This window comes from Bos javanicus, chromosome 9 (genome assembly GCF_032452875.1).
Source record: "Bos javanicus breed banteng chromosome 9, ARS-OSU_banteng_1.0, whole genome shotgun sequence".
Classification (NCBI taxonomy): Eukaryota; Metazoa; Chordata; class Mammalia; order Artiodactyla; family Bovidae; genus Bos; species Bos javanicus.
The window spans coordinates 31744758-31770254 of NC_083876.1; the positions used below are offsets into that span (position 1 = coordinate 31744758).

Sequence of the window (25497 nt, forward strand, 5' to 3'; positions counted from 1 at the left end):
ACACCTGTGACAGAGTCACTCCTCTGCCTGAGAAGTATGGCGGGGGGAGCAGGAGCGTGAAGCTTGACACTGTTTCCATCTCAGCTTGTGGCAAAAAGCATGCTGGGGTTCGGGGGATTTTTTTTTTGGTTTGGGTTTTTTATACTTAATTCTCAAAGTAAAACCCATGATCAGTTCATTTGGAAATGCTTTTCTTAAGAGTAATATTATGTCCAACATTAAGCATAAGTTTATTAGTGTGTATTAATGTATGTGTGTAGACGTTAATAATATGTATGTGATAATATATATAAACACATGATTATGTATGTGTATGTATATAATTATCTGAATAATACTTGATGCACTAATGGAAGAAATTGGGAGTTCTGGAAAGTTGTTTAAATCAAAGTGGAGAGGAAAAGTGGTCCCTGAAAGAAAGTGTGAACTTGCTTCCTTCCTCACCCTCATCTTGGGACAACTATGACTCCTATAGTTTAAGTTTTTTTTTGATGTGATGATGATGGGGTCATTTCTTTATATTTATTTTGGCTGCCCTGGATCTTCACTATAGCATGCAGGCTTTCTCTAGTTGCAGTGAGTGGGCTACTCTCCAGTTGGGGTGGGAGGGTTTCTCATTGCAGTGGCTTCTCTTGTTGCAGAGCATGGCCTGTAGGCTCATGGGCTTCAGCAGTTGTGGTGCCTGGACTTAGTAGTTGCGGCTCTGGAACTTAGTTGCTCTGTGGGCTGGGTAGTTGGGGCTCGTGGGCTTTGGAGCTCAGGCTTGGGAGTTGTGGCACACAGGTTTAGTTGCACCACGGCATGTGGAATCTTCCCAGACCAGGGGTCAAACCTGTGTCCCCTGCATTGCAAGGCATATTCTTAACTGCTGGACCACCAGACAGATCTTAAATTTTAGAGTGAATAATCTTGCAGTAACTTACTTTTCAAGTGAGACTTTCCATTAAGTGTGACCATATTAAATGAGATGTGAATTTTAAATTCATAATGAGGTTTATTGCCAAAACAGATCTGTGAGTCAGAGTAACACAACACATCATTACTGACTTGACACTCAGGTTTTATATAGTAATGATCACAAAGACTTGTTTAATTGGTCCTGTGATGATGCACCAGATCCTAGAACTCTTTCTAAAAGTATATGCAAGTGGGTCAATGCAGTAATCATACACATGTGAATTTTTTTTAAAAAATAACCTTAATATCATTTTCCTTTAATAAACTAAGAAATGTTAGCCAACAATGTCCTCATAGAACTATTTAGGAGTACCATGCTGTGCAAGGCATTGGAGAAACAGCAGTAAGCAGGACAGATGGAACCACTGTGTGTCTGGAATCCAGAGGGATAAAGAGCAAGGATAAATGCTTTGGTGGGGGAATTGCAGAGTGTGGTGGGGGCATCTGCTCGGGACAGTAAGCTCAGGTTTGGGGGGTTCAGGAATACTTTCTAAAAGCAGTAAAGGATTAGAGAAACCTGAACATGAGTAGGACCTAGCCCACTGAAGGGCCGTTTCCTTGTAGAAAATAGCTATTAGGTCCGGCCAAGGAGCTGAATCTGGGACATGGCAGTTGAGAAGAGAATGCTAAGAAGTGGTCCAGAGAAGTAAAACAGAGAATGGATCTTGAAAGGTGTTCAGACTTCATCCTGAGATCACTAGGAGCCATGGGAAGTTTTAAGTTGGGGAAATAATATCAAATTTGCATTTTTGGATAAGACTGGAGTCAGGGGCGTGTTAAGAGACTCTGTGGTAATCTGGGTGAGAGGTAATAATGGCCTAAATGCGTAAAAGTAGTGAGGATAGAGTGAACAGGTCCTTGAGATTTTTTTTTTTTTAATATTTACAGAACATTGTATTTCTATTGAGTGGGCTGGGGAACAGAGTCAAAAATGGTTCTCAGGTTCCTGGCTTGCACAAGAGTTTTGGTGACAATGGGGACCCAAGTGAAGCAGAGAAGTGGGGGAGGTGTGGTGGCTTTGATTTCTGGTGTTCTGCATTAAGTGGGAAAGACATCCACGTGGAGAAGGTCTCACGGGCAGTTGGAAGCACACAGTAAGCCCTGCAAAGAGAGGGGTAAACTGGAGTTATCAATCTTAAGATCATCAATCTGCAGAAGTAAATAAGTTCCGTTGAGGGTAGAGAGTCCTGTTAAGAGTTCAGGGCCTAAAGTCTGAAGAACACCAACATTTACGGGATGCAGAGAGAAAGAGGCAACAGAAAACCTTAGCCATAAACTAGAGTATGACACCCTAGAGCATTTTTGGATATTTTCTGTTTTAAGTGGTGAGTCTCAGCAGTGTCAAATGTTGCTGAAAGGCAAGAGGGCTGAGAATTTGGGTTTGGTAACAAGCAGGTAGAAGGCTGGAGCATCTGCAGTGGACTGTTTCGGATAGGAGCCTTGTTGTAATGGAGGTAAAGAAGGACAGAGACAGGAAGGCTGCCGTGAGCAGAACTCTAGAGATGGGATGGCAGCTGCAAGATGACAAGGGACAATGGGAAGGCTGAGGAGAGAAACAAAGTAGCCTGCTGGGCCCTGCTGAGCACACATGTGGGGCTAGTGGCCATGGATTTGTTATGGCCCCATCTGCTCACTTGTTTGAGTTTTTGTTTTTTTTCCTTTAGCAGGATTCAGCCATTCTGCCATGTTTGGAGAAGGTGGACAAAACAGATTGACCTAGTCTTGGGGTTTCCCTAAGTGTTTGAAACAGAAGATACATGGTCCCAAGTGCTTTTTTGGAGAATCTGTTAGAGTCTCATGTTTATAAAGATATAAATTCACTCAACTTAGGTTAGAGAAAATAAGGAGAGATATATATTATAAAGATAAGAGGAATTAATCTCATGGATCCAGGTCAGGTGGTGCACCAGAACCTCAGAGGGCCTGGAGTTATGAATCTGCAGAACACTTGAAACCAAGTCTGTTATTCCTCCTGGGCTGCTTGATCGTTTGCAGACATACCTGCTTTATTGTTTCCTCTGCAAACAAATTTACGTGGCCAGTGGGTTTAAGGACTGATAGAGGTTCTAAAAAGCATCTCAGAGATTCAGTTCCAAATTTCCAGAACAGAGAATCAGATCTAGCTGTAGTTTAGGTGTCTATAATCAGCTGTGGCCAAGGGGTGGAGAATTGGTTTTTAGCCCCAGCACAGCCAGGGTGCAGAGCCTCTTGAGCACTGGGGAGGAGAGGGTTGCCTGGCTGCACGGAGGTCTCCATCATCTCTGCTGCACCCAGCTGCATTTTTCTTATTGGAAGTTTCTCTGTTGTGGGACTGCTTGTTAGAGGCAGATTGGGTTTCTGCTGTATATTCACTACGGACAGTTCTACTGTCATGAAATTGCAGTTCACTAGTATTAGTATCACTGGGGGCTTCCCCAGCTTCCCCAGTGGTTCAGCAGTAAAGAATCCACCAGCAGCGCTGGAGACGCAAGAGACATGGGTTCAATCCCTGGATCAGGAAGATACCCTGGAGGAGCAAATGGCAACCCACTCCCAGGATTCTTGCCCAGGAAATACCATGGACAGAGGAGCCTGGCCAGCCTACAGTTGATAGGGTCGCAAAGAGTCAGACAGGACTTAGAAACTGAGCGCACACACAAGTATTAGTATCTTCATGTTGTTCCAGTAACTGTGAGATAAACCTGCCTGAAAAATACCAGTGCATGAGCCAAACCTTCCCTGAGATGTTCATTATCTAATAGCCTACCGTACTGCTGCCTTGATTCCAAGTTTACAGTAACAACACAAAGTCCTAACAATCATCTTCTTTTGAAATCCTACCTACCCATCAAAAGACGACTTAAATGTTATCAGTTCCACAAATTCTAACCTGTTCCTATCCCCCTTCAGCAGAAAATCATTTGTGTTGCTGTGCTCTGATGGCCTGCTTTGTTTAATTCTCTATACTATGTTTATTACAGTTTTTACTGTTAAAGGCAGCACATGCAAGAGAGTGAGATGAAGGAGCTCATGCCTATGTCACTTACGGACAGCCTTACCCTATGTTAAGTACACAACTCTTTGAACCTTTCTCATCTGTAAAAGGGAGGATAATGCCTGCCTTCCTTGGCTGTTAGGACCCAGTGATGAGTGGATGCAAAACTATTTGCCTCCACTGTGATGTAAATCTTGATTATTTAAGGAAATAGTTTGGAGGTTGAAGAACCAGGTTTCTAAAACCCCTATCTACCACTTGGTAATTTGTGGCATAGCAGTGGGTGAATTACTGTTCTTTCTTGTCTCAGGTGTATCCTGTGCTGTTAGGTTTCTTGTAGCTCTGCAACAAATTATCACAAACATAGCAACTTAAAACAATACAAATCAATATCTCACAGAGCCTGAGAGGGCTTATTTTTGGGTTTATCTGTACTGGGTCTCATAAGGCCAAAATCAAGGCGCCAGGGTCTTATCTGCAGACTTTGGAAGAGGATCCTCTCAGAGTTTCATTCAAATTTGTTGCAAAATTCAGTTCCTTGTAATTGTAGAGCTGAGGTCCCCACTTTCTTGCTTGGCTGTCAGCCAGGAGCCTCCCAGCTCCTAGAGGCTGCCTGCCTTCACATTGAGATAACCCCTCCATCTTCAAACTGGCGATATCACATTGAGTGTGACGAATCTCTCACTGAACCTCTGACTTGTCCCTTTGCTGTATCTCCTCAGCCTCCAGCTGGAAAATGTTTTCGGCTTCTGAGGGCTCAGGTGACTAGATGAGGTGTGCCCAAATACTGTGTATTTTAAGATTGCTCATCTCTGTATTTTAAAGTTGTCTTAATTATCTTTGAGTAATTATCATTACATCTGCAGACTTTCTTTTTGCTATGTGAAACAACATATTTACAGGTCAAGGGAATGGGCCTCCTTGGGGGATTTCTTCTAACCACCCGTGGGTATTACGTGTGATCCTGTATGTGGCACTAACTGCAGTGCAGCCCCTTACGTACAAAAGTTACTCAACAGCCATTGTGGCCTGTTGCTGTGGTTTGTGATCAACCAAGCTGTTACCTCAGAGGTATTTTGTGCCTCAGGTTACGGGTAGAGGAAAGCAAACCAAAAGAAATCAGGTTTTATAGTCGTTTTGTGTATGTTGCTGTTATTTAGTCACTAAGTCATATCCAATTCTTTGCAACCCCATGGACTGTAAAGCCTGCCAGGCTCCTCTGTCCATGGGATTCTCCAGGCAAGAATACTGGAGTGGGTTGCCATTTCCTTCTCCAACGGATCTTCCTGACCCAGGGGTCAAATCCACATCTGCTGCCCGTGTCTCCTGCATTGCAGGCAGATTCTTTACTGCTGAGCCACCAGGTATGCTGCTGCTAAGGCGCTTCAGTCATGTCTGACTCTGTGCGACCCCATAGATAACAGCCCACGAGGCTACCCTGTCCCTGGGATTCTCCAGGCAAGAACACTGGAGTGGGTTGCCATTTCCTTCTCCAATGCGTAAAAGTGAAATCGCTCAGTCCTGTCCGACTCTTAGCGACCCCATGGACTACAGCCCACCAGGCCCTCCGTCCATGGGATTTTTCCAGGCAAGAGTACTGGAGTGGGGTGCCATTGCCTTCTCTGGCCACAAGGTATACCCAACTCTAATTGCTGTATGCAGGTAAACAGGAAAAAGAAACCAGAAATGTATCCACATGTAAAAGAGTATTGGTAAATAGGAAAAATATTCTACTCTTTATTCTTAGAGCTTTTCTTGAAGCCTTTGATAAAGTACCTTATTTTAATTTCATTATCGTTTTTATTTTACAAATGAGTATTCTGAACTCAGATATGTGTAGTACCCAAAGTTATAGACTTAAAAATCTTGAGTGAAAAATACTCCTGATTTGTGTCTGTTCTCCATATGTCATAGCAAGTGTAGTATACAAGTTAGGAGCACAAACTCTGGAGCCAGACTCCTTGGGCTTGACTTCCTTGTTTGCCCCTTATGTGTCCAGTGACCTTGGGAAACTAACTTAACCTCTGTGTACTAACTCTGAAACTAACTTAACTCTGAAACTAACTTAACCTCTTGGTTTTCTCATCTGTAAAATAAGCCCTACTTTATAGAGTTGTCATTGATGGTCAGATGGAGTTGTGCCTAGTACATGTGCTGTGTAAGTATTAGGATTATTGTTCTAATCAGTTTGTTTTAATCATTGCTTCTCAACCAGGGATATCTTGTCCTCTCCCCCCAGACAGTGGCTGTCACAGTGGGATTATGTGCTCCAGGCATCTAGTGGATAGAGGCCAGGGATCCTGCTAGAAACATCCTGCAATGCACATAAAAGCCCCCTGCAACATAGAACTCTGTCTACCCAAAATGTCAGTAAAACAGAGGCTGAAACCCTGTTTTAAACCAGTGACCTTATATGGTTTTAGTAACACCTTCATTTGCAAATGAGATAGTCATGTTTCAGTAGTGACTTTTAGCACTGAATATGTTCATCCTTGACAGCCATGGAGCTCTGAGTTCTACAATAAAATAATAATAATAGTAGTAATAATATTTTTCCAGTGTTTAAAAAAGATCTTACTTTATCTACTTCTCATTTTTATATGTAACACACAGTTTACAAGAACGTGCTTAACCTCTGAAGACACAAGTAGGTGTTAGATATATTGACAGAATTTCTAATTTGCCTAATTTACAAATTTTCCAGTGAGCTTTTTTCTGGAGATCATAGGAAAGAAATTACTTGAATTTGACTTGAATTTGGATATTTGCTGTTACTATGTATGTTGAACGGAGAAGGCAGTGGCACCCCACTCCAGTACTCTTGCTTGGAAAATCCCATGGACTGAGGAGCCTGGTGGGCTGTGGTCCATGGGGTCACTAGCAGTCGGACATGACTGAGCGACTTCACTTTCACTTTTCACTTTCATGCATTGGAGAAGGAAATGGCAACCCACTCCAGTGTTCTTGCCTGGAGAATCCCAGGGACGGGGAAGCCTGGTGGGCTGCTGTCTATGGGGTCCCACAGAGTTGGACACGACTGAAGCAACTTAGCATTAGCAGCATGTATGTTGAAACAGAGTACAGACCAGATAAATACCCATTATAGTTAGCAATTTAGAATTTACCTGCATTGTAGTGCATGGTCTAGAAGGGCCAGAAACATTTGCACCAGTGTCATTTTTATTTCTGACTGTTACATAAAGCTTGTGTGTTGTCTTCACTCCCCACCTCCCTCTAACATGCATCGGATGACTTAGAATATGCTTCAACTAGTCCTTTCTCTCCATTACCCCCCAACCTTGTTACCTCTACCTCAAGTTTAGCTACTTAGGCCATCTTTCTCACTATCCAAGACTATATTTATCCATTCTCCCTTTTCACAGAATTTGTCCTTTTGATGACTGGGTCAGTTAGTCTTCAACACCTGCGCTGCAACTAGGTTGCAGGGAAGTATGGAAACTGACCTCCAGGAAGGAAAGCAAAGAATCTGGGTGCGTTCCCTTAGCTTCCTCTCTGTTGTCCACCTGAAGAAATGGAGAACCAGAGGACAGAAACACAGCAACCTGCAGCTGTAAATCATTATGGTCATGCTGGGCACCAAGTAGGTGCTAGTAGGTGCTCAGAAATACTTGATTACATGATGCACATGCTAAGTATTGGTAAAACTTGTGATTGTATGTAATAGAAATAGATTTTTCTTGTTGTAATTAACAAATTCTTGGCTCATAAATATCAGCAAAAGGAGTGTTTCTTGCAGTGAGGATGACATCCACTCTGTCCTTTTTGGGTCATTGTGTTATGTATTAGGCTTCCCTGGTGGCTCAAACAGTAAAGAATCTGCCTGCAGTGCAGGAGACCTCGGTTCAGTCCCTGGGTCGAGAAGATTCCCCTGGAGAGAGAATGGTTACCCACTCCAGTCAGTACTCTTGGCTGGAGAATTCCATGGCAGGCTACAGTCCATGGGGTCGCAAAGAATTGGACACCACTGTGTGACTAACGCTTTCACATATTATGTATTATGTACCTGTAGAGGTTTAAAGAGAAACACCCAGACACTTCATACAGAGATGGCAACCAGCACATGAAAAGATTCTTAATATCACTAATCATCAGGGAAATGCAAATCAAAATCAATTCACACCTGTCGATATGGCTGTTAAAAAAGGAAAAAGAAGTGTTGGCAAGGATGTAGAGAAAAGGAAACAGTTGTGCACTGTTAGTGGAAATGTAAATTGATGTAGCCACTATGAAAAACAGTATGGAGATTCCTCAAAAAATTTAAAGTAGACCTAATTTATGATCCAGCAATTCTACATTTAGGTATTTATCCAAAGAAAATGAAAACACTAACTCAAAAAGATATCTAACCCCCCTGTTCATTTCAACATTTCTTGTAATGGCCAAGATGTGAAAACAACCTAATAGCTCATTATTGGATAAATGGATAAAGAAAATGTGAAATGTGTACACACACACACACACACATACACACACACACAATTGAATGTTATTCTGCTATAAAAAAAGAGAAAATCTTGTCATGTATGAGAACATGGATGGACCTTGAGGACATTATGATAAATGAAATGAGTCAGACAGTGAATGACAAATACTTTATTATCTCATTTACATATGGAATCCAAAAAAGAGCAAAATCAAATTCATAGATACAGTGTATAGATTGGTGGTTGCCAGAAGTGAAAGTTGAAGGGCTGGAAAAATGGATGAAGAGGGTCAAAACATACAGTCTTTCAACTATAAAATAAATCTGTCTTGGGATGTAAGGTACAGCATGGTTAACATTGAATATAGTTAATTATATTATACCGTATTGCACATTTGAAAGTTGTTAAGAGAGTAGATCTTAAAGTTCTTATCAGGGGGAAAAATTTTTGTAATTACATGGTGTCCTATGTTAGCTATGATTATTGTAGTGATTATTTTGCAATAAACTCAAATATCAGATCAAAAAAAAAAAGGAACAAACAAAATGTTTTTGAATACACACCATATCAGCCATATTTTGTCTTCAGCTAGAAACTGGGAAAAGCAGTTTACAGCAGGATTACACTTTTTAATGTGGTCTTTTGTTAAACTTCAAAACTTTGTTTTTATGACACTCTTTAGAAGTGGTAGAACTGTGATAACTAATTCTTCACAGACTTCATGATGAAGAGGGATTAGTTTTAGGAGTAACTGGCATCCTTCAAGGCTTTGGATCATTTCTGTGATCTCAGACTGTTAGAACGGAGAACTTTATCCGTCGGTGACCACCTCGCTATGGACTTAGCTGCATCTTCGAATCTTAAAAGATCAAAATACACAACAGGTGAAAATGAATTAAGGCCTTCCTTCAGTTTTGAAATGACTGTTACCTGAATCTTATTTGGCCCTTCATAATTTAGAGCCTTGTGATGAAGACATTGTGGAAAAACTCTTTAACAGCTTTACCAGTGAAACTGGTAATAGGGAATTGCTTAAGTTTCTCCCTGGAGAATTAGTTGATCTGGGGGAGGGAGACCTTGGATTACAATGAATCGGCATTTACACGTGTTCTTCTATGGAAAGGACTGGTAAACAGGCTTGGCTCTGCAGCAGACATCACAGGACCATGCCTCTTGCTCGTGTAGTGTGGAGAATGGCATTTTATTGTGATGGACCAGGCCAGTGGCTTGAGGGGTAGAGACAGAGATAAAGATCTCTATCTGGGCTGAAGATAGAGATCATGCCAGGAAGGCAGTTCAAGAACTGGCTACCAATAGTCCCAAGGGTGGAGCTAAGCTGTGAATCTGGGTTTCAAGAAGAATGCCAGCAGCAAGGCATATGGCCAGCAGCAAGGCATATGATAGTAGTCCTGGGTCTAAGCTGAGCAGAGCCCGGGACCCAGAAGTCCAAGTCAAAGGAGAAAACAGTAGGACCAGAATTCCAGCACTTACTAACACTGATGAGACTTACAACATGACAGACAGCTGTGTACTGGTTAGCCCCTTGTGGACGGGAAGTGAACGCAGATAGACACACAGATGCTCGTGAAAGGAATGAAGGAAACAGGTGGAAATGAAGTTGGGACTTGGCGTCCAGAGAGTCTTGTATGGGAGCGGTTGCACCCCGCTGCCCCACTGTATCTGTTCTGGAGTTTGCTCTCTGCCTGGCTGACAGGGGTTTGGTCTGCTTCCTTCTGTGTGAGCATGTCCTACAGGAGCTGGCTAGCGGCTAGCATGCCAAGGCTAAGACTACTGCATCGCCCTCACTATTGCCCAGGGTACCTGTTTACCAGTTATGTGTTTGACCTCTTACTGCGTTTCAAGACCTCAGATCTTTGCCAGTAAAATTTTAAAGTGAGTAGTTAGTTCCTAGGAAGGTATCCGGAAACAGGCAGGAGGGACACATCCCTCACAAGTCCTGACAGAGCATCCTGGGGGAAGGTAGAATATTCTCCTGCTTCTGAGATGCATTTTAAACAAGGATATTCTAAATCATGGTAGAGAGTCCTAAGCCAAGGACAGTGTTTTATATTCAGGGCTAGGAAGGTATTTTCTGTCGACAGTAGAAGGTCATACTTCTCTATTTGGAACAACAGTCTTGTTTCCAGAAATGAAGGATATGGAATTCTAATATTGTTCAAACAATGAGAAGAAAATACACGGTATAAAACAGTTGGTTTATATGGAAATTGATAGTTGAAGATCACAAATACACTGACCTATTTTAAACAAGATTTGGTGTAGTTATAATAAATAGGAAAAGGCTGTGTTCTTTCATATACACACATATATTTGAGGGTGATGAGATAAATTTTACATTTGAGAGAAATTGTAACTCAGCTATGATGCTTCATAAAAGTAGATAAAAATTAAACATTTCAACTAGTGTTGTTAGTTTTACTCACAGAAGCACAATATTTAGTGAAAATACTATATTATGTGTTAACCAGAGCCCTTTTTAAGATAACAAGAATGTGATGCAGCTATTAGGGTAATTCAGTTTTTACCATACTGTGGATAAATTCTGTTACAGAAGATGCCTGAACTAATATTTGGGATTTTCATCCAAAAATATAATCTTCTTCTTTGATAAGTTACTTGAACAGTTTATCCCATTTTGAACAAATTATTTTTTCAAGGAAGGTGGATGAAAACAACTCAGATTGCGCCTTGAAGTTATTGTCTTCTGAGTAAATCCCGGAATCCTGACTACATAATTTTTCTTTTTTAAATTATTTATGCATGTCCCCCGTCTTTTAAACCTTGAACAAAGGACTCAAGCTCCCATAATTTCTTTGACAAATCATACTATTTATTATTATACAACTTTTCTGAACAAACCTTCAGAATAGTTTCAGCTACGAAACAATATGATGAAAAGAAATAATGCAGAGAAAAACTTCCTATTTCCCCAGATTGGGGGTATGGTATAAGTCCAATTTTGATCTGATCACTCAGGTTTTTAAAGTGGTAGTTACACGTTAAATTCATCAGTGATTGGTAATCAGTGAGTTAAGTGACAAAATAACCTTAGTTTGAATTTGAAACATAACGGGGGACTTCCCTAGTGGTCCACTGGTGAAGAATCCACCTGCCAATTCATGGGACACAGGTTTGATCCCTGGTCCGGGAGGATTCCATATACCACAAAGCATTTCGGCCTGTGTATCACAACTTCTGAGCCTGTACTGTAGAGCCCTCGAGCTGCAGCTTCTGATCCTATGCACCCTAGAGTCTGTGCTCCACAATACGAGAACCTATCACAATGAGAAACCCACCCACCCCAACTAGTCCCGCCCCCCTTGTCACAACTAGAGAGAGAGCCTGTGTGCAGCCATGAAGACCCAGCACAGCCAAAAATAAAATTAATTAATTTTAAAAATAAAACATAATGAGGCAGGCTATCGCCATCTCCTCTTCAGGACGATGCTCTGTAGTACCGGATTTACACTCATTTAAGGTAGCAGAACAGCCACAGTGACAGCATGTCTACCTGCGTCACACCTCCATTCAAGACAGAAAGAAGGGGAACAGCAGGGCTGTTGGTCAGCCTCGACTCACGTCTCATTGGCCTGAGCTTCGTCACATAGCCATCTCTAGCTGTAGAGAGATTAGGAAAACGCATTCAGCTTCTATAGCTTCTGGACAAGCAGGGAGAAGGAGACTGGGGTGTGGGGTGAGTCAGTCTGCAATAGATAGAATATATATTCATCATTTTCCTGTTTTATTATTGTTTTGTAGTTTTATGAACAGTGAAATAAGTTGACCTCTGCTGATAAACTTGGCACTGTTTTTTTTTTCCTTCTTAAATCTCTGAAGGTCTTTGCCCAATTTTTTAAGCCATGAAATAGCTGAACAAAATTGAAAGTCATTGTACCCAAAGCTAATTCTAAGTAATGCCATCTACTTTAACAGGTCACTGAATCTGGTGTACATTTAAAATCTGGTGTACATTTAATTCTGGGCACTTGCCATCCAGCAACTGTAGAATGAATGATGATTATCTCCTTCTTCGAAAAGAAAAAAAAATTCTAGCCTTATCAGAATTTAGAGTTCTAACAGAATGGTTAGAGTAATGCATTAAATACTGCTATCACTTGCAAAACATCACAGATGATCTTCAACCCATAGAAAATATGGCTTATTGGATGGTAAGGATATGACCGTATTATATGTTAATGCTTGCCTTAGCAGTGGTACCACATATAGTCCAAAATCATTGTTTGCCATATTCAGTATTAGAAACATAGCAGAAGTCTAAATAAACCTGTAATAGAGCATTGGAAGATAATCAGTATTGCTATACTTTTTCGGTAGGTGTTTGGGAAAAAACCTGATGTTTCCAATTTAGGGGAAATTTATAGAATGATATTGACATTTAAATTCATTCTGAGCAAAATATGTTTTTTCAGTTCTCAATAAACAAAATTACTAGGGTTTTTTTTGGTGACGAAATGTTGTATACTATGAAACCAAGAATAAAGATTATGTTCTAACACTGTAGGATGTGCAGAAGGAAATAAACTAATACCTTTCACTGGAAGGAAATTTTAGATATTAAAATAATATGTAAAGCAAAAGTGTTTTTCAGTGTACGTAAGATATCTTTTCCCACAGGGCATCAGAAGCAAGAGATATTCTCATTTTTATTCTAGTTTCTCAATCTGCCAATATATTTAATGTTGCTGTCCTGTATCAGCAAGGTTTTAAAAATGGAAAAATTGGAAGATGGTTTTGCATAGCCTGTTAATGAAGTCTCACTACTGGAAGTTGAATTTATCCAGGATAATTAAATAAATAATAGAAAGCATGCATTATATGTACCAATAACACATGAGTTAACAGTTTGTTTGGAAACTTATTTGTAAGGCATATTCCCCAGATTTCATGGGTCACATGTTTAACTCAGGACACTGTACAGGCTTCAGAGTCAGCCTGAATTCAGAGCCTCCACCCTGATGGAGGGCTGACCTTGGAAAAATTACTTAACCTCTTGATTTCTTAATCTGTGTTGATGGGACTCTCAGTGGAGAGACTACTTTCCTTGTAGGATTGTTGTGAAGGACTGAGAGAATGTGTAAATGTTTCACATATTTCCTGACATATAAGTGTTCAATGAATGCTGGCCCTTTCTATTTTTAAGGATGATAAGAAAATACCTTTTTGTGACACATCAATTATGAATTTTACGTCTTACAGAAGCACTAGCTGCTACTCCAAGATTATACTTAAGAACGAGCATTTTTTATATTGAATATATATAGCTGACATTTCATAGGTAGTTTTTTAAATAGTACCTTTTCTAGAACATTTTTTTGGTATACTAGATACTAATATTTAAAATGGTTATCTGCAGTATACAAAAATTACTTTAATAATATTATAGAATCTCAAATGACAAGGAGTATCCAAACTATGTATTAACAATGGACGGTCTTAAGGGTAATTATTTCAGAAATTAAAAAAAAATATTTCCCTATAATATGTGACATTTTATAAGCAATATAGTGTGAATTCTACCTTCAAGAAGTAATAACTTACAAAATTATATCAATAATTTATAATCCTTTAGTTAAGATAGTGATTTCTAGTTTTAATTTGAAAAGGGAACAGTTGTGCCCTGCAATTCTCCTACTGATAACAGCTTTATTCATAATTGCCAAAACTTGGAAGCCACCAAGATGTCCTTCAGAAGGTGAATAGATAAACTGATACATGCAGACACTGGAGTACTATTCACTGGGAGGGATGGGGTGGCAGGGAGGGGAGGGAGGCTGGAGCGGGAAGGGATGTATGAATAATTAAGGCTGATTTGTGTTGTATGGCTGAAATAACACAACATTGTAAAAATTTTAAAGTATATTTAAATTTAAAAAAAAAGACATGAGGTACTAAGTCATAAAAATTCAGGCATAGAGGAACCGTAAGTATATATTTACCAAGTGAAAGAAGTCAGTCTGAAAGATTGTACTGTATGATTTCAACTATGTAATATTCTGGACAGTGAAAAACTATGGAGATAGTAAAAAGATCAGTGGTTGTAGGGTAGGGTGGAGGAGAGGGGAAAACAGTGGAGCCCAGAGGATTTTTGGGTCAATGAAACTATTCTGTATGATAATATAATGATGGATAAAAAGTCACTATACATTTGCCAAAACTCAGAGAATGTACGATAACCAGAGTGAACCTTAATGTAAACTGTGGACTTCTGGTGATGGTGACTTGTCAGTGTAGGCTCACTAATGTAACAAATGTATCATTCAGAAACATAATATTATTAGTATTACTACAGTGTGTGCGTAGGGAGTATATGGAAAATCTATACTGTCCTTTTAATTTTGCTGTGAATCGAAAACTGCTCTAAAAAAATTGTCTATTAAAAACACATACATATAAAAGAAAAAAAAGAAATGCTGTGTCCTGAAACTCTCCTCTTGATAACTGAAGCAGAACAGGACTCTCTAGGGCTACTCTGCTTGCTTAAGAAAATAAGAAGAAAAGAATGTAAATTTTAAAAGGCAGATATCTCTAACTTTTGCTCATTTTTAGAAAAATTTTGCTTATTTTTTCATTATTTATATATTCTTTCTCATTAATTATATTCTAACTTCATAGTATTTGTAACATTTAAAAAAGGGATATTAAAAGAACCAATAAAAAGTTTATTAGTCTTCCTGAACTTGACAAACCTTATGAACAGATCTCTTAAAGAGCGTATTTGCTCTAAAACACTGTGTCACTCCTGCAGAAAGATAAATGGAGTGAAAATTTGAAGCTATAGAGTGACACACATGAGCTAAAGGGATGTTTGGACTTGCTCTGCCGTTGTTGTGTAGTCGCTTGCTGAGTCGTGTCCGACTCTTGCAGCACCGTGGACTGCAGCTCTCCAGGCTCCTCTGTCCATGGGATTTCCCAGGCAAGAGTACTAGAGTCGGTTGCCATTTCCTCCTCCAGGGGATCTTCCCAATCCAGGGATTGAACCCACATTTCCTGCATTGGCAGGTGGGTTCTTTACTACTGAGCCACCAGGGAAGCTTATTTCATTACAAATATTAAAACTAAAAAAAACAAAAAACAAAAAACAATGTCTTTTGAGAGAAGAGATTCACTGAGAATAGGATTTGTTTCCTATGGAGATATGTTTTTGAGACCTTCTTAGAATAAAAGGAAGGTCCGTGGTATCCCAGCGGCGGGTATCGTTTTCTCTTGCCTGCTAAAAGCTCTGTAGGCACGGATGGTTCCCAGGTTTGGAAAAGCACTTCTAGGCCTTTGCCTGGGAACTGCACGGGGAAGATCAGTTGGCACCTGGCCTGCAAAGGACCACTTGCTAGCCTCCCATTGACCACAGAGGTCTTACTTAGCAAGGATAATCTAATGAAGGCAGATTTAGATCAATTTAAAATCAACCAAAGAAAAACCAAGAACTCTGATGCTGAATGTTTGAACTCTATGGGAAGAGACCACAGTCACTGACCACAAGACAGATATTTTTGAGAAGGGAATAACTGCAAGTCATAGACCCTCAGCTGATCCAGAGCTTGTCTGCGTAAAGAAAACGCTCTCACTAATAAATACTTTGCAAAAAAAGGAATGTACTAGATAGTCATATATGAACAAATCTTTTTCTAACAGCTAACTTTTCAGATGTGAAATTACTATTTCTTCGAATATTTTAGAGTTATATATTTATATTGTAGTCACGTTTGGGGGGCTTGAGAGGGGTGTCTTCTACCGTCTTCCATTTGGTAATAGCACAGACATTTTATAAAAAAGTGTCAGAATTTGGTCACAGAGAAAGAACCATTACATAGTTTATAACCCAATTCTCTGGGCCAGACATAGAAAAACTGGGTTTTTCTTAGGGTATGAGATACTTCTTAGAAACAGGACAATCTGTCCTCTATAAGTGGTGATTAACTGGACTTCTCATTTTTTAAAACTGACTTTATCAGGCATTCTGAGTCTTTTTCAGAAGAGATTACTGCTCTAACTGCTGTTTCAATTCGAGGAATTAATGTTTAGTAGCCCATTAGGGTTCATACAATAATAGCATTAATAATTACTCCTCCTTTATGTATCTCCTGCTTTCTTAAAAAAAAAAAATACTAAATCGGCTGTGGGAGAATTCAGGAATCTCTTCTGAATCTGAAGAAAATATGATCACACATCTTCCACTCCTTGGTTATAAGGCAGCCTGGGGTGCCTGGGGACTAATTGCACACACCGGGACAAGGAAGAAGTAGTCGGCTAGTGGAGAAGAGGAAAGGAGAGTGGCCACCTTCAGCCCTGGAGGTGGTGATAAAGCTCACGAAATACTTCAGCTGAAGAGATCAGGTGTCAGCACAGTTGGCAGCTCAGTGTGATGAAGACGAGTTCACGGTTCTCCATAAATCCAGGGACAGGCAGGGTCAGAGGAAGGCAGAGCCATCTTGTCCGCCTTAGTAGCCTACACAGTGGGAGGAGAAGAGTTGGGCTGCAGAGCTGGAGAGAGAGCTGAAGCAGAGGGAACGAAGGTCCTGAGGGTTGAAGGATACAATGCAGATGAGAAAAACAAATGCTGCTAGGACCCGTCCTGGAGCCAGCTTACAAGTCCAGTTTGGTGTGTGTCCTTCTGCTGCGAGACCCGGCCGTGTCCCTTTGGACCCCCGGTAAGGGGGACACCTGGCCTGGGACACCCGGCCGTGTCCCTTGGGCCCCAGGTCCCCTGTGCCTGGAGAAGCAGGGGAGCTCAGTCTTAAGGTTTGCAAGCAACAAAAAGTCACGGCATTCTAAGTGATGCAGAGGAAAGAATCAGAATGGGAGAGTTCACAACCTTTTTCTTTCTCTGTGCTATGCTGGGTCTCTGCTTCCTACTCTGTAAAATGGGGTTAATAGTACCCCAGAGGCATTGCTGCCGCTGCTGCTGCTAAGTCACTTCAGTCGTGTCCAACTCTGTGCGACCCCATAGACGGCAGCCCACCAGGTTCTGCTGTCCCTGGGATTCTCCAGGCGAGAACACTGGAGTGGATTGCCATTTCCTTCTCCAGTGCATGAAAGTGAAAAGTGAAAGTGAAGTCTCTCAGTCATGTCTGACTCTTAGCAACCCCATGGACTGCAGCCTACCAGGCTCCTCCGTCCATGGGATTTTCCAGGCAAGAGTACTGGAGTGGAGTGCCATTACCTTCTCTGATCCCAGAGGTATTAAGGAGGATTAAGTGTGTGGCCAAGCATTACCAGGTTCCTCTCCCAGTGCCTTGTAGGTGTGGGACAAAGTTAAGTCACTTTCTTCTTTACAGCTTCTGCACTTGTATGTGTAGAACCGTGTAGGATTTAGAATTACAAATGCTTTCTGAAATGGGAGCTTACCACTCATTCAGCAAGAAGAGGATTACTGAGAGGCATGTGCATAATGCTTTATACATCTCAGGTCTCGAGGACTCACTAATTCTAGGCAGAGTCAACACCGATGTCCTGACAGGCCCTGAACGGTCAAGAGCAGGCACTGAGGCAACTTGGGCTGGAAGTGGGCCAGGCACTGCTCACTGAGCTTGGGGGGCAGCCTGGAGGGAAGTGTCATGCCCACAGGCCTGAGAACAGAGCAGTCAGGTCTAGACATGTGCCCTTAAACCAGAGGTTGCAGTGCAGACCGCTGGTCTGTGGGCCATCTGTGGCTCACAGATATTTTTTCCCTTTCACTTGTATACTGTTCTTATTCTGGACCCCTGGAAAACCTAGCTCAAACCTTGAAAGCAAGCTTAGTATTTTTTTTTTAAGAGTATTTCTTTAAATGGCTTTAGCCAGGGCCTTCACTCTTGTTTGGCTAAATTCCCCCATCATTTCCAGTTGCCCTAAACCTGGCCATTCTATTTCTGTCTGGCCCTTGAATTTTCAATCCCTCTTCTGAGCCCAAAGCAGAGCAGGGCACAAGCCAGGGAGCTGGCCCTGGACCCAGAACCAACTGAATGTGTTCTGTCCCTCTGTCCAGGGGCTGCTGGGTGAAGTACAGGACTGTGTTGAATTTGGAGTGGGCTACAGTCCACGGGGTCACAAAGAGTCGGATGGATACAGCTGAGCACAGGCACACAAACAGCCTTGTGGAAAGGCAGAAAGCAAGTGTTAGTCGCTCAGTCATGTCCAGCTCTTTGCTACCCCATGGACTTGAGCCTGCCAGGCTCCTCTGTCCATGGGGATTCTTGAAGCAAGAATCCTGGAGTGGGTTGCCATTTCCTTCTCCAGGGGATCTTCCTGACCCAGGGATCGAACCCAGGTCTCCTACATTGCAGGTGGGTTCTTTACTGTCCGATGGAAAGGGAGAGAGAACTGATGTATTTCAGTTTTGGAAAGAGATAAATTGAGCAAGGTGCTGAATGAATGTTTTAATTTGATATGGGGTAAAGTTGGAAGCTCTCATGTCTGGGAGGGTTCTTCTCTGTGCAGGGCGAGGACAGATAGAAGGTGGGTGGACTCGGACCTTGCCCAGTATGCCGTCTTAAGGGGAGAATCTTCCCAGGACTGCCTTAGGCAGGATCCTGATTCCATTTAGGGTAACAGGGTGCCAAACGCAGTACTTGTGGTAGACTCCAGGCCTGCAGTGTCTGTGAGTGCCGAGTCATACCGAGCTCTGCGTCTGTCACCTCTCAGTGACATTGACCTCCTCCCTCCCCTGTGAATTTCCCTCCTGCTGAATTGCCCTGTCCACTGTGTGCATAGCTCCGTGTCCGCTTTCCTTTGCGCTGTTCTTATCTCTGTTTAAACTCCTGCACCAGGTGGGGCCACTGGAGGTGGGCATGAAAGCCAGGAACACTCTTCAGATGTCTCCCTGTAGCCAGATGTTATCAGATCTGATTTCCTGACCATGATGTGAGGAAGATAATGCTATTCATTTATTTTTTCATGTAGGCTGTAATTTTTAGAGCAGCTTTAGGTTCACAGCAAAATTGAGTGGAAAGTATGGCGTATTCCCATAGATCCCTGCCCTAGCACAACCCAGTCCTCCCACACAGTTAACATCCTGCACTGCGGTGGGACGTTTGTCTCCTTCGGTTGTTGTTTTTAAAGATGAGAAACTGAGGGTCTGAGAGATCCGACCCTTAGACAGCAGGGCTCCAGCTCCCCCAGCTGAAGCCCTCCTGCCTTGCTCCCTGTGACGGCACCCACAGCACAGGGTCTCCCGGGGGCTCGGCGCTCCTTCTGGTCCTCAGCCTTCTTCCCACAGGGGAATGTAGGGAGCGGGGCTGCACCAGGTGAGAGGCAGGGGCGGCTAGATTCTCACGTTCACGAATCTAGACGTTGTTTTTCAGTGGATGAGCAGGGTTTGGCCAAGCTGTGACTTGATTTCCTGAAGTTTGCTTTTTATCTTGTTTCCGTTCTGCCATGTCCCTGTTCCACCAAAGATTAAAGAAAAGACTGATAGAGTGATCCTTAAAATCTTTTCAGTTGAGATTTTTATCTGGATGTTTAATGTCAAAGTTTGGTGGAAATTACTGACAGGCTTTTAAAATCAGTTTGTTCAAAGCATCGATTGTAAATATAAATTTAAGAGCGAAGGCCGTCAATTTCTACCTTATCAGGGCGGTAGATTCAACACCCTCCCCCTTTCTCCGCTAGTCCTCAGCTGAACCAAATGTAGCCCTCCATGTCCTTTGGAACAGCTGGAATGTGAGTGTCTCTGAACTGGTTGTTGTTGTTCAGTCGCTCAGTCGTATCCGACTCTTTGCAACCCCATGGACTGCAGCATGTCAGGCCTCCCTGTCCTTCACCATCTCCCGGAAGTTGCCCAAGTTCATGTCCATTGCATCAGTGACGCTATCCAGTCATCTCATCCTCTGACACCCTCTTCTCCTGCCCTCAATCGTTCCCAGCATCAGGGACTTTTCCAATAAGTCAGCTGTTCATATCAGGTGACCAAAATCCTGGAGCTTCAGCTTCAGCATTAGTCCTTCCAAAGAGTACTCAGGGTTGATTTCCTTTAAGGTTGACTGGTTTGATCTCCTTGCTGTCTACTGGACTGGTATGTTTATTTGTTTACACTTAATGGGTGTGGAAAGTGGACTCAGATTAATTGCCTCACTTGGAGTCACACCAATGATGGCAGAGCTCAGATATGAACCCATTTTTTAAGATGCTTGTACCTGTGACCTGCTCTTACACATTCCTCCTCAATAAACAAGAGGATTTTTCTATGAGGACATACCACTGGGCAGTAAGTAAACAGTCTCAGCAGGAAAAGAGCTGTGCCTCATGGAGGAGAGGGAGATAATTCATCAACATTGAGCATTCAGCAGCTTTGTTTGCCGTTCTGTATCTGGATGGCAGCACTGACTCGATGGACGTGAGTCTGAGTGAACTCCGGGAGTTGGTGACGGACAGGGAGGCCTGGCGTGCTGCAATTCGTGGGGTCGCAAAGAGTCGGACACGACTGAGCGACTGAACTGAACTGAGCAGCTCTACAAACCTGACCTAATTCCCCTGGGCACCATGCAAATAACTGACCACCCCTGTCTGCTTCCCAGTCTCTCTCTCCTTGCCTTCCACATCCCCCATGGTTTCACCCCAGGTGACCAACCACTGGAATACTTTAACAGGATGGCTCTTCCTCTTTATTTCACGAATTCCTGGAGAAATCAATATTAGAGCTCCATACAGGGCACTTTGACCACACTGTTTTCTTTTTCTTTTCTAACTTTAACGCGTAGAAAATCCCATGGGATGAGGAACCCATTTTGAGAAACAGGTCACAGCAGCTTTTGAAATACAGGCAGATAAGCAATTAGTGTCTGATTTTCCCTTGGGGAAAAAAAGATAAGGAAAGTTAATATATACTACAGTAGTAACTCAGTGAGGTTCTATGCCAGTGGTGCATTGTATAAATGATCATGTTTGACTAAACAACAGTCTTCTATAGGAAAGCTTTATGCTGTCTTTGAGTCATTAGTAGTACATGGCACAGATTTCCATTCAGACCTGGAGTGGAAACAAATCATCATAACTTTTTTTTTTTCTGTTCTTGTATTAGGTGTATTCCAAAAGCTTTTGGATTTATAAAGTATCTTTGAAACAGGAATAAAGAGTTTACCAAATACAGTACATTTAATGGGAAAACCAAATCAAACTGAGATGTAATCTCAAGGTGTTTTTGTACCTAGTGTTCATGTACCCCGTCTTTTCAGAGGCTCGTTGGTTTCTATTTGTGTGATGTGAGTTTAATTGGTCTCAATATAGGCTTAAATTCAGTAGGTGTGTGATTATTCACCATGTGTGCAGGGTGCCACCACACAGGTCATGCTCATGTAATCCTTACATGCATCCTGTGAGGAATTATCCCAAATTTTCACATAAAGAAAGCCTGACTCATCCATGATTGTGTGACTAATCAGTGCTCATTATAAATCAAGTTATTTCCCCTTCAAACCTAGTATACTTTTCAACAAAATTAATTTATAAGGAGGAAAATCTCTAAAACACTATTGTATACGCATTCTGTTGATGGTTAGAAGATCAACAATCTGATTCATCATAGGAAGGGTCTGTTGCTGACTCATCAAAGGAAGTTTATGCAGTGTATGATTAATGCCATTGGCTTTGAAGTCAGGCCAAGACATGGGTGAACCCAGGCTCCACAGCTGTGGAGAAATGTCATGACTTTGAGTAAACATGTTTGTGTTGTAACTTCTCAAAGTCTCAATTTTTTCATCTACCAAACAGTGACAGTACAACATCATTCATAGAGTGGTAACGAGAATTGAATACAATACTGAACATAGAGCATTTAGTGGAGTACCCAGCAGATAGTACAGATTTTTTGGTAGCTGTTATTACTAACAGTAGTGGTGAGTTAGGGAGATACTATACTGATACAGAGTGATTGAAGACAGATGTGCATTGTTATTTGGGGGGACATAGGAAGACTTTCTTATTAATAAAATCGTACTGATCTCACTGAAGATTTTTAGTAATAAACAGCCTATATATAGTATGTATGACTTTAGTGATGCTTTTAAAGATATTTTAAAATACGGAGCCAGATTAGAATATTTCCCCATTATGTTCATATTTTAGTTACTATTGCTAACAGATTGGGGATAATGCCATGAATAAATTTCAGACAGGTGAGGAGTCCTCAACCCTTTTAAAAAAAATGTATACAAAAATAGGTGCAGTATATTCTTGGAGTCATTAAAAACATCTGTACGACTATTCTATAATAGTTACACAACTGTTTTTATAAGCTCTTAGAGAATAATTTCTTTCCTTGACTATTATTCATTTTCTACTAGAGTTAATATCGAGCATAATAGGTCAGAGCTTAGTTTCTAAGCCAGGAAAAATTGATTGATTTTCATTATATGTAAGTAAACTAGTTTTGTTAAAATTAATAAAATTTGAAAATGAAAAATGTATACAACTAATTTATGGCAGAGAGTTTTGAACTTTAAAAACATTCCTAGTACAAGACATCTAGGTTGGGAATATATAGAATTAGCTTCTTTTTTTCATTTCCTATATTTATTTAAAAATACTTCTCCATATAGTCTTGGTCAAGATACATCAGTGTTTAAAGTAATAACTTTGGATGTCTGTATACTAAGTACAGAGAACTTTATGCAAGAAAAGGGGGAATTTTAAGTATACAATCCTTATAGATTTTATGCATTATGAGGATGAAATAGATGAATGATTTATCTACTTAGACTTATCTATTAAGAATGATTCACCCTTTTATGATAAACTATCTGTTGCTGGGAACTGACTTTTGAAAATGATATGTATTAATACATGAAATAAGATTAAATGGATTAAAAAAGTCTCCATTTGTAGACATAAAGGGATGATGTGTATTTGTATGTTATGTGTGTGTTCCAGCTTATTTATATCATTGTCCACCTTTTAATTATCATCATCCTTTTAACTAAGCAGTGAGTTTTAGTGTTTTAACCTTTAGATCTTCAATGTATGATCTGTCTTGAAGCAAAAACATCTCAAATTCAAATTATAATCCAATTTTTATTTCTTTTCTCAGATGATGAAACATGCTTGGAAAAATTATAAACGTTATGCCTGGGGTAAAAATGAACTGAAGCCTGTATCCAAAGGAGGCCATTCAAGCAGTTTGTTTGGTGAGTAGAATGTGCTTTGGCTTATTCCTGGCAGTAACTTCTCTTCAATCGACTGCACTTGTGGGTGGTGGAGAAAGTCTGTGTGACCCTCCAGATTGTGTTGCTAGGAGACTTGCACACCTGATGGAGTTGTCTGCAGGGGTTGTGCGTAGTGTGTCCTTCAGACATAGCACTGACTGCACTTTGGAACCACCTGCGTCCCTTGAAAAAATACTGATGCCTGGGGCACACTTCCAAAGATCCTTATTTAATGGATATGGGCACAGTATCCTGATTTTTAGCTCCCATGTGGTACATAGCAGAGCAGTATTTGTTGGCTGCATTAACTGCTTCCTGTCAGATAAAAGCTGTGTCTTTATCAATAAGCTGGCCAAGGCAGCCAGCCGTGGTGACCTTCACTGTGTCTCAGTGACTCTCAGCTTTGGCTCTGAATTTCTCTTGTTTGTGAGAGAAAGGGAGGATGGAGTCGTCTGTTATATGAACTTCCATTTATCCACTTTGGCATCATTTTATTGCTTTGGGTCCTCACAGCCTGCTTCTGTGATTAATACCTTCTCCACGTATTAATAACATTCACATTGTGGAGGTGCAGAAGCTAAGTAACAGAAGCGTTAGATGGATTCCTTGGGTCACAGAGCTCCCCAGCGCCCTTCTCCCTGAACTCCATTCCTCTTCAGTTCTCACAATTTCGTCTGTAAGTAACAGGATGAAAGGCGGGGGGAGGATGTGAATCTTGGTCTGATGCTTCTGAAATCACCATGGAAAAGGTGATGTTCTGTCTTTTAACTGAAGCTGTTATATAGCGTGTGCTAAGTCACTTCAGTTGAGTCTGACTCTTTGCCACCCTGTGGACTTGTAGCCCACCAGGCTTCTCTGTCTATGGGATTTGCCAGGCAAGAATGCTGGGGTGGGTTGCCATGCCCTCCTCCAGGGGATCTTTCTGACCCAGGGATCAGACCTGCATCTCTCACATCTCCTGCATTGGCAGGCAGGTTCTTTATCACTAGCGCCACCCAGGAAGCCCCCTGTTAAATAGATCACATTCTGTAACAAATAACAGTATCAGCTGACCCTACGTGCCACGCTGCCATTTGTGCATCTTCTCATTTAGTCCCTGTTACTACGTGCATTTTAGAGATGAGAAATATGAAACAGAGAACAGCTTGCCCAGTGCTAGCCACCTACTAACTGGCTGAACTGGTACCCTTGTGACTGGCTAAGGTCAGAGTCTGCTCCTAATCACCCCACTATACTTTTCCATTTGTTTAGGACCTTCCATGTGTTTGGCTCCCTTTCCAGCACTGCTATTAATAAACACAAATCTTTGCAAAGTTTATGACCTAGTGCAGAAGACATATGTACAGATAGTGAATTACCAAAGGACTGGGTGGATTCTTTGAACTGGAGAAGACTCTTGAGAGCCCCTTGGACTACAAGGAGATCCAACCAGACCATCCTGAAGGAAATCAGTCCTGAATATTCATTGAAAGGACTGATACTGAAGCTGAAACTCCAATACTTTGGCCACCTGAGGCGAAGAACTGACTCATTTTGAAAAGACCGTGATGCTGGGAAAGATTGAAGGCAGGGGAGAAGGGGACGACAGAGGATGAGATGGTTGGATGGCATCACTGACTCGATGGACACAAGTTTGAGTAAACTCCGGGACTTAGTGATGGACAGGGAGGCCTGGCATGCTGCAGTCCATGGGGTTGCAAAGATTCAGACACAACTGAGCAACTGAACTGGACTGGGTGGATTCAGTAGATAATCATTGGAAGTTCTGAAAAACAGTAGACTCTCTGGTAGGGAGAAGGACATTGCAGGAACAGTTAGGGAGCACTGGATGAGTAGGGAAAAAGGCTGGTTGGTCCATCACAGCAGCTCATTTTAGAGGTGAAGAGAATCAAACCTGGAGTGGTAGCAGTACACGTGGTTTCAGATAATTCTAAAGTATGTTTTGAGGACGTGGTGACCAGTTAACATG

General features: G+C 41.5%; 1 protein-coding gene across 1 annotated transcript in view; it reads left to right on the forward strand.

Annotated features, from left to right (window-relative positions):
* The window catches only part of MAN1A1 (mannosidase alpha class 1A member 1), a 173536-nt gene that overhangs the window by 22423 nt on the left and 125616 nt on the right, over positions 1-25497 (forward strand). Inside the window, exon 3 of the mRNA XM_061427451.1 lies at positions 23414-23510. Coding sequence (XP_061283435.1) covers positions 23414-23510 — 97 coding nt within the window. The remainder of the gene's footprint in view (positions 1-23413; positions 23511-25497) is intronic.